This window comes from Hippichthys cyanospilos, chromosome 17 (genome assembly GCF_059441005.1).
Source record: "Hippichthys cyanospilos isolate Australia breed blue-spotted pipefish chromosome 17, RoL_Hcya_1.0, whole genome shotgun sequence".
Taxonomy (NCBI): domain Eukaryota; kingdom Metazoa; phylum Chordata; class Actinopteri; order Syngnathiformes; family Syngnathidae; genus Hippichthys; species Hippichthys cyanospilos.
Genome location: NC_142385.1, coordinates 5,360,961 through 5,371,174, shown reverse-complemented (window position 1 = coordinate 5,371,174; position 10,214 = coordinate 5,360,961). Strand labels below are relative to the sequence as shown.

At 37.4% G+C, this 10,214-nt stretch overlaps 1 protein-coding gene across 1 annotated transcript; it reads left to right on the top strand.

The window, feature by feature from the left end:
- Nucleotides 1-276: 276 nt before the first annotated feature.
- narf (nuclear prelamin A recognition factor) lies at nt 277-9,537 on the top strand. Its single transcript, XM_088439887.1, has 12 exons — nt 277-596; nt 945-1,017; nt 1,106-1,171; nt 1,258-1,386; nt 1,469-1,601; nt 1,697-1,831; nt 3,698-3,816; nt 4,667-4,796; nt 5,170-5,242; nt 6,695-6,832; nt 6,918-7,075; nt 7,359-9,537. The coding sequence occupies exons 2-12, from the start codon at nt 961-963 to the stop codon at nt 7,604-7,606; spliced, it is 1,386 nt and encodes a 461-aa protein (XP_088296013.1). The 5' UTR covers nt 277-596; nt 945-960; the 3' UTR covers nt 7,607-9,537.
- Nucleotides 9,538-10,214: the final 677 nt, after the last annotated feature.

Sequence of the window (10,214 nt, the reverse complement as noted above, 5' to 3'; positions counted from 1 at the left end):
TCGTAAAACCCGAAAATAGTACCATATATATTTTTTAGAATTTTAAAATATTTAATTGGAAAAGAATGCTTAATTTACATTTATTTTCTCGCGTGATTTTTTTTTTCCTTCAAAGGTGTCTTATGTATAATTTAAAAATACTCTTGGAATGATGTGAGATTCAAAAGACTTTATATTTCTATAAAATCAAATTTAATAAATACAGTATAAATCTTTTCTGCTTTCCACACTTCCGGACCGGGCTTACGTGGTGCGCATGCTCTGCTATACACTGTTGTTCACCACCGGGTACGACAATGGAGTCGGATGTCCATAGATATGAATGGCTTCTGTGTGACAAATGCCGATTCTCTTAAAAACATTTATTATGAAATAACGCCAGGGTCCAACGCGAGTAGCACCGGCAAGCGCTTCTATCGTATACGACTTTTTGTTTTTTTCTCCTGCACATTCTTGTGCAAGGTCAAGGTGCTTCTGGGTTTGCCTCTTCTGTGCTCTTGCCTGCTGCCACGGTAGCTTCTTCACTGGTCGTTATGCGTCTCTGTTTTTTTCTCGTGCTTTACTATTAACAGGAATTTCCTCATAGATTCACCCAGGTACGTTTTTTATATCTCACTTTCTTCTCTTATAATTGCTCTTTTAAATCACCCATGCAATGCTATGCTATGTAAACAATATGTGTGACCTAAAGTCCTCTGCAGAATGTATTTGTTTCTTCTGTCAACTTAATAATATATATTACTTTGAGTATGTAATTGACTCGTATAGCAAGTTAATTTTAGAGTGCTTGTGATAAGCAGGCTGCATGTGATCGAATTTTGGCCCATTAGGGTGGCGTCCTCTTAAAACAAAAACAGTATTGCAATAAGTTGAGTCTTTTACGTATGAATGATACGTTTCTTGGAAAGTGCGGCCCATCTGAACTCACCGTTTTATGTTTACAGATAACTGATTTACAAAATGTCTGAGGTCAGCATTGGGAGGCGAAAGGAAAAGTGTGAGAACTGCACCAAGCAGGTTAACCCTAGTTCCTTGATTTGTGTTGTCTTATTTTATATGAATATATCTTATGTATTTCTAAATCATGATCAATCATTCAACACAGTGCAAGAAGAAACAGAACGATGGTGATTTCAGTTCACACACAGAGGGAGAGCAAGTCAATGGACAGGTATGGTTTTATTTCAAAGTCGTCAAATTGAAAACACCATGGGTTGTTGACAGTTAGATAATGGATTATTGTCTTTGTTCCATCAGGAGAATGAGGGATCACAGTTGTTGCTGAGTGCTTGTTTATCCTGTGATGGCTGTATGTCAGAAGAAGAGAGCCTGAAAATCTCTCAACAGAACTTAGAGGAGATAGAGCGGGTTCTGGCTCTCAACAAGGTATATTCAATTATTTCACACCTATGTAAATGTTCACATTTTTTTGTGCTTATTTGTGAAAAAACATCTCTTTCCTCACCAGAAGTGTGATGTAACAAAGCACAGGGTTCTGGTGGCTTCCGTGTGTCCACAATCACTTCCTTTTTTTGCCGTCAAGTTTGGCGTGGACATTGTTGAAGCCGCTGGTAAACTTTGCAGTTTTCTCAAGAGCCTGGGTGAGCTACTCGCTAAGCGAGCCTCGAATGAACATATTGATTTGTTTCAGTGTTTTTTGCATTTTTTTTTATTATTATTATTCTTTTCCCTACAGGGGTTCAGTTTGTGTTTGATACCACCCTGGCCGCAGGATTTAGCATCATAGAGAGTCAAAAGGAGTTTATTCAACGGTATCGCAGGAGGCATCATGACTCCCTTGCGTTGCCCATGTTCACCTCCTCCTGCCCAGGTAAATTCATATTTCCTTCCATTCTTTGTCATAGCACAACCCTGACTTAGCTTCATTTTATTTTGCTTTTCATTTTTCTCTGCTACTGAGCTCTTATGCATCTGGAGTAGGGATGTTCTAATCTAATTTTTTTTTAAATCACCTAATTTTGAGGATCTGCTGATACCGAGGCCCAATACGATACTTTATCAATAAATGAAGGACAGAAAAATAGTGTTTCTAAATTGCCCTTTTTTAACAAATATGTGCAACACCTTTTATTTGGCTAGTGAAGTAACTAAGTATCCTAAAATACTTAACGTTTGCCCATTCGCTGTGTTTACATCTGCTGTTCCTGGCTAGATTGCCATATTTATTATAGTACTTTTTTCTCTTTTGGCAATATCTGTGTACCTTAAGTCCTTAAAAATGAAAAAAAAATATAACAGTAAGACATGCCATGAAGGTTTTCTGCATGCAAACAGATGGGTTGACTGTAAATGCACATGCCACGGGCACTCCTATGTCCTACTTTGCGGTTTCTCTTTCTGCAGGGGGTTTTCCGGTCCCCATGAATCGTGAAACACAAGGAAACACTGTATACAGGTGCACCTAACCCAGTGTTTCTCAAATAGTGGGGCGGGCCTCCCCTGGGGGGCTGCGAGGTAATGCCAGGGTGGGGCACGGATGACCCCAGAGATCCCAAACAATTAGTTTTCTCCTTGTGAAGTGTAATTGTGATAAAATAAGGACTGGATTTTTTTGTGAGGCACTTTGTTGCACTTGGGTTTTTTAATGCTTAGACAAACCTTTAACCTGTATAAATGCTGTAAAAAAAATTGTTAACAGTTGTTGAAAGTTTTTCTTTATATTGCTTTTTCCTTGTGTCAGTGTTAAAAAGGAGATTTACAATTTTTGTAGATAATAATCTTGTTTGATGGTATTTGAGGCTATGTTTATGTTCCGTACTCACTCGTGTTACAAAATCAAATGCAACTCATTCATGCTATGACCACAAACTCAGTGGGTGTAACACATAATACACAAAGCACTACAGTGACTGATATACACAACAGATCAGTTTTCCTGCAGCCGTGTTTATGGAAGTAAATATGGTTCAGCATGTAGAGGCTCATCTATTTCGCTTGTATCTACAGTGGAGTAATGCCGTTGTATAAATATTTTGGAGAAATAAGGCAAAGGTTTTCAATACGCTACTAGAGATGAAAATGCATCATTAATCTGCATAATTTAAAAAAAAAAAAACATGTCCATAAGGTGAATAAATAAATTTGTGTTTGTGGCTGATATACTATTCAATGTTCATGCAAAATGTTTTTGATTTCCAGTTCAAGTGGTTACTTTACAATTTGGTTGCATTTTTGCTTTAATAAAAACATGTGTATGCCTCAAACACATTGTTTGATCAAATGTTTTGCATTTACAAGTAATGCAAATAAAGCTTGTCAAATAATTTCCTGAAAAAGTTCAGACTTGATCATGTATAAGAACTGACCTTCTAAAAATACAGTTTTTCAATTTTGTTTTGATGAATGTAATATACGATAGTCACTTAGTTGAATTAAATTACTGAGAAGATCTTACCCATGACATTCCTGTTTATTGTGGTGCACCTTTTTTAGCAACGTAGTACAGATAAGAGTGCAGTGCTGGTGGTGATAGATAGAGCGCTTGTCCTCCACCACTCCCTTCTTGAGCAACTTGGTCAAGAAGAGCTTTGAAACATTTTGAAAGCTATTCCTTTGTACAACTTTAGATCAGAGAGTTTGGACAGTCCAGAACACACACCTGTATTAAAATCTACCTGTTAAAAGACATTCCTTAGCTGAGTGTTGCTATAAATTGAATATTTGTACTTATCTACAGGTTGGATTCGCTACTCAGAGCGTGTCCTTGGTAGTTTGGTCACACCACACATCTGCACGGCAAGGTCGCCGCAGCAAATTATGGGAAGTCTTGTCAAAGACTACTTCTCCAAACAGCAGGTGAGTGAAGGGATTGGAAGTATATGATATTATAATAAAGCAAGAATGATGAAGACAATGTTTCTGAATATTGGTAGAACTTGGTTGTATCATTAAACTGACTGGTGAGCGAGTTTAAATTTGGCATGAGAACTAGCTGGACGGTATTACTAGTGCTGGCTATTGTGTCTTAAAAGTGTATTGTGATATATTGCGATACATATTGCGATATATTGAGAAATCTATGGCTTATATATTAACAATGACTGAAAAAAAAAACAAAGCAAATTATTTGCTTTTTTGGAAGCCAAACATCTTTGACATTTATGAGCGCACATTAAACATCATTTAAAAAAAAAACAGCATGTGCACATTTATTTATTTCAAGCATTGCAGAGGAGAATTAATATAAAAAGGAAAAAAAACTAATTGTTGAATGTTTGCATTACCCTACACGCCCACATTGGTTACACAGACAGTTTTAGCGATTATTGAAACCTTGAGTTTTTAAAACAACATTAAACTGTGAACCTGGTTATCGGCCCATGCTTAGTCTTAAGTAAGGGTTCAGTTTAGACAAAGAAAAAAAATTTAGGGTAGAAAGATTGAGTAGAGTTTAATTCATAATGGGTGCAAGGACCGAGGAGACCTTACATAAAACTGTTTTAGGGACAAGTAGATATCTGGTGGTGAAGGAGCGAGTGCTTTGAGAACATTAAGTCAAAGCCAAGTTCATATTATAATTAACTATTCCCGAACCAAGCAGAAGCAATAATTTACAAATCAGAACATAAAATGTGCCCAAAAGCTGGGCACAACACATGATTTAAAATGTTTTAATAGGATCTGTTTTTCCCTCATCTGCCAACAGAAGCTAACTGCGGACAAAGTGTACCATATGGTAGTGGCTCCTTGCTTTGACAAAAAGCTGGAGGCTGTCCGAGAAGAGTTTTACAACAGTCTACTGGAGAGCAGGGATGTGGACTGTGTCCTCACCTCAGGTTCAATAATTCTTATCTTTTTCACAGCCAGCAAGAGTCAAATAAATACCAGTTGATGTTGCAGTATTGTTTTGGTTCCAGGGGTCAGCCATGTTTACTATTGCGTTTGAGTTGTCACACAACGGCGCAGACACATGGTTTGTGTTTATTGTCCCAAATACCTCAAGTACCCTCCCTCCCCCTAGCTTTAGTCACTGGATACACAGTACAATGTCTCGTTGTACGCAGTTTAATTTTCATAAAAGGTCGTTGAGTAAGACCAAAAAGACCATATTTTTTTGTTAATCAGTGATTGTTCAGTACTGAATGTTGAGAGGTTTGCACATTCATTCATTCACCCTACTATCGTAAAATATTATGTGTCTCATTCCAGGGGAAATTTACCACCTAATGCAGCAGAAGAAGGTATCTGTAGATGACCTAGACTCTCTTCCATTAGACCATGTGTGAGTAGTTTCAGAATATTCAATACGATTGATTTTTGAAAAAATAAGAAATTGACTGAATTCCAACATAGGAGCTTTCTGCCCAATGGGTGTATCTTAAGAAAAAAAACATTTAAAAGTCACTTTGGGTGTTTCAATTAAAAAAGTAGAAGTTGAAAAATATGAAAGTTAAATAAACACAGCAAAACATTTTTTCAGAAGGCCCATGCCTATCTAATAACTTTGACAGCTTCTTAGGCAAGATTATAATTTCTTGAGATGGTCAATTTGGGGCTTGAGCCATCCACCAGAATGATTTTTTTTTTTTTTTTTTTTAATTGTACAACCCCAATTCCGACGATGTGTAAAACAGAAATAAAAACAAAGTACTGTACAATGATTTGCGAATTATCTTCAACATGTATTTAACTGATTCGACCAGTGGTTCTAAAAATGGGGTCCGTGGGCTGACTGCAGGGGTTTCTTGAAATTATTTGGGTGTTTTTGGAACTGATTTACAGTAGTTTATCTTTTAACAGTTACAAATTTGTGCCTTTTTGGATTAGTCACAGATATCTGCCTTTTTTGCCCAGTTTGTTAAAAAGAGGCGTGCAAGTTGCAATCTTTATTTTCTAAACTTCAGTACAGCTGAAAAGTAACAAATATACTTGTTGTCAAATTGAATAGACTGCTGAATAAAAAGTGCACTTATGTTTGCCTTAAATTACTTTTGTGTTTTGTTTTGTTTCCGCAAACATTTGCAATGGGGGACCTTGGATAATTTGCTTTCTTAAAAGGGTCCGTTTTTACAAACTTGAAAAAATACCAAACCTGTCTCCCATTGAGTATGTGTGGCACATTACGGAGACTCCACACTGTTGAACAACTGAAATTGTACATCAAGCGGTAATGGGAAAGTATTCCACCAATGATGCTTCAACAATTTGGTGTCCTCATTTGCCAAACTATTATTGAGTGTTGTCAGACACAAAGGTACAGTGATGAACATGCCTCTGTCCCAACTTCATTCGAACGTGTTGCTGGGATCAAATTCAAAACTGTTCAGTTGAATATAGGTTGATGATAATTATCAAAACAGTGTACTCTTTTTCTCTGTTTTTTCACTTTATACAATGTCCTAACTTCAGTGGAATCGGGGGTTGTGTGTGTGTGTGCGTGTGCTTTTTTTTTTTTTTAAATAAACAACAGCAAAAATTCCCACACAACCATAAATGCTTCCATTTAATACCAGCACCCATTTTTTCCAAGGCCTGGTATTCATCAGGTCAAAAGATTTCAGAATTGATAAGTTAACAAACCTCATAGACGTCAATTTTAGTGTCATCCTGAAACACAAGTGGGAAGGTTCCTTTAATAGTCCTCACCTACCAGCATAATAAGAACAGGCATTCCAGAAAATGAAAGAAAAATAATAGACTTAACAACATTTCATTTTCAAAATTGCTTTTACAGGCTTGGGGAAAGTGGAGATGTAGCTCTAGTTCGTCATGAAGGTCGCGGTTCAGAGGGGTTTCTGGAACATGTATTCAAGCACGCTGCCAAGGAGCTCTTTGGTCTGGATGTCCACGAGATCTCATATAAGACCCTCAGGTGAGATGTCACAAGTGGAGGTCTAATGTATAATTTCATGCAAACACACAAACTGTGAGTCCTAATGTTTTGTTTTGTTTTGTAGGAACCGTGACTTTCTGGAGGTGACTTTAGAGCGAGATGGCGAAACGCTGCTGCAGTTTGCTGCCGTTTACGGTTTCAGGAACATCCAAACCCTAGTACACCGTATGAGGAAAGGACGAGTACCTTACCAGCTGGTGGAGGTGCTTTCTTGTCCAGGAGGTAACACTGCAACTGTAATAGAATGTCAGTTATGAATGCGGTAAAGATTGAAGGTTTTGTTTTTGTATTTGATTAAAATTAAATAAATAAAAAATCACAAAATGCTGTGATTGGCTGGTGTTCCTGCCTACTGCCCAGAGATAGCTGGGACACCAGCTAGCCTGCGACTCTAGTGAGGATAAGCGGCTCTAGAAAATGAATGGATGGAAATCACAAAATATTTACTTTGTTCTTGCCAATGAAAAATGTAAGGAGCAAAAGCTCATGAAACACTCTGTTGCAGGGTGTTTGAGCGGCCGCGGCCAAGCTGAGAATGACACAGCAGGCCGTGTTGATAAACAACTGGTCCAACAGATGGAAGAGGTCTACAGCAGCCTTCCTGTCACCCTCCCGGAGATCAACCCGAATCTGCAGACCCTTTATCAAGACTGGCTCCAAGGCCAGGATTCCCAGCCGGCCTGCAAGTTACTGCACACCCAGTACAGGAATCAGAGTCACAGCCACTTACAGCCACCGCACATGCAATGGTGACCATGAAGGAACAACATTATTTTTTTTGACATACTGTTCCGATTTCCTCACAAGCTCCTACTGGGCTAAACTAAGGACCATCCAATATCTGTGATCAAGTCAAGCGCTGAACTTAGCAGATGCAGTTCTTCCATTTGTCCGCTGGAGGGCAAAGTACGTCCATAGAGAATAAGTTCAAAACAGAAAGTACATAAAGCCACACAAGGATCTGTAAAGTGAGGGCGCAGTTGTGATCTATTTGTTGTTGCCAAGTAATAAGCCAACTAAAACAAATTTTAGCGCATTGAAAACCAGTGAATTGATCATGTGGATATAGAATGCACATTAAGACTTTTTTTTTTTAATTAAAACCAGTCCAAAATAATGCCTACTTGTACATTTGCATTGCGTAGCTGAAAAAAAAATACATCGGCAGTGTTACAAAGATAACTATGCAACAGTCTGTTCACCCCATTTCATCAGTACTGTGAAAAGTATTTTTAATGTACATTGTTGATGCTTTACGAGATCAAAAAAAGTCCTGTTCATTTCAGGCTGTTTACACTTTACATTGTACATGTTATTGTCATTACATAAATACAGTACAACTAAGCCCTAAAATCTTCATACCCTTGCCATTCTTTTTTTTTTCTACTTAGCAAATATGTATATTTTGAGTGAACTGAATGAGTTCAAGTTCGGGTCTTTGTGCTATACGCATTTCCTTTGTAAACCACACTCTGTAGCTTAATTTAGCTTTTCGTGTGAGAGTTAAGTTGTTCAGTCTTGTCTAGTTACTGTGTCCAAGCCTTCAAGCGGCCCTTGTTGCAAGAATGAAGGCTTACTGGTGGTGTTTTGTCCTTGGATTGCTCTGTATTCCCTCTAAGGTGAACGCCTTATCAGGTGAGGAAAAACAAATGCTCTGGGTTGTTTATCCTCAAAATGTTTTTAATAATTTTCCAGCAAGTTAAAGACTCACTGATCATAATATAAATTATAACATTATTTCTCAAATTGCTTTATTCAAAATTTACTGTATTTTGATTTCAGATGTATTTTTTTGTGTTGCGGGGTTGCAGCAATAGGTAGTAAGCCTTATTGTAGCTGTTTTGTTTTTCTGTTGCGCTTTGGGTATTTTTTTTTCAGGAGGACTAGGAGTCTACACGGAATGCTTAAATGGATTAAGAAATCTGACAAAAATCACATTCACTCAGATGTACACATTTTAGTTCATTCATTGGCATATGCTAAAAAAAAACCATGACAATTTTAAAATGTATCTTTCATCTCATTAGGGAAAAGAGCTCCTTAAATGAACATAATGCATTATACAAATTGTACAAAACTGTACATACTGTTGTCAAAAAATACTAATTAAATTAAACTGAACTTAAACTAATTAAAATAGGTCACAACGAAGATGGGCCCTATCCCAGCAAATCAAGTCATCCATTAACAACCATTCTTTTTTTTTGATCGCATGACCACATGAAGTTTTTTTTGTTTGGTTTTTTTTTATGTGCACTTTCACTTAAGCTTTATAAACAGGCGTGCGACAATGTAGGTGAATTAAACACATGGCTGAGCAGTAGTCTTGGTACACATTGTACTGTCGGTTTTAGATGGTAAACATTGCCTTGATGTCACATTTTGCCTCGGCTGGCCTAATGAAGGGGATGGCAAGAACTGTGTTTATTTAGCCTAAATTGTCATTAAAAATAACTATATTAAATTTCTCCCTTGCAGATTTACCTTCACACTCATCAATTGCAAGTCTTGACGACTCCTTTGAGATAACATGCTCCACTACATTATCCAATCCAGTGGGAGTCTATCTAAACAGGCATTTTCATGGTCAAAAATATGTGCTGTACCTGCCCTTGAATAGAGGCTGGTTGGCCAAGAGCACAACTACTGCAGAAACTGAGGGTCGAATAAATATAACACGTTTACACCACGCCTTAAACGGTCATGGCCTCACTATCAAGGTTTTTCCACTGAAACTGGAAGACACCGACTTGTATTATTGCAAATGGGTCTTTTTCAGATTGGCTGATCACACAGAGCAAACCCTTGTCAGCAATGAGACCCTTATCATTGTCAGAGGTACAGAGTTGTTTTTAAACAAAATTTTGCTGAATAACACTTAACAAATCCAACATGTTTTTCCTCACAGATGTCAAACGATGCAGTAAAATTTTGGATAACCGCTTGATTGTTTTACTTGTGGCAATATTAACTGTCACAATGGTAGTAGGTGCAGTGATTGTGAGACAAAAATACATAGTAAGTTTAATATATTATCATGAAGTGCTTTGGTTGTTTGCATTGTAGTAGTCAGTTTTAATTGGATGTGTTTTCTTTGTGTTCCTGCAGTTTAAAAACCATTTCAGACCTAATAGAAGCTCAAAAAGAAACAGAACTAACAGGACAAACAGGATACATCATCTGCCGCAACACAGGGAGCATCTTCATCCTAGTACTGAAAATGCTACTGATTTTAGATACATTCATTATTTGAGAAGCACTCATGACGCTTGAGGTTTGCAGTAGGTCACTTTGCATCTTGTACAAAGTACGTCCTGCAAATACAGTACAGCAACACGGTTCTTTCGCTTCCTTATATTTT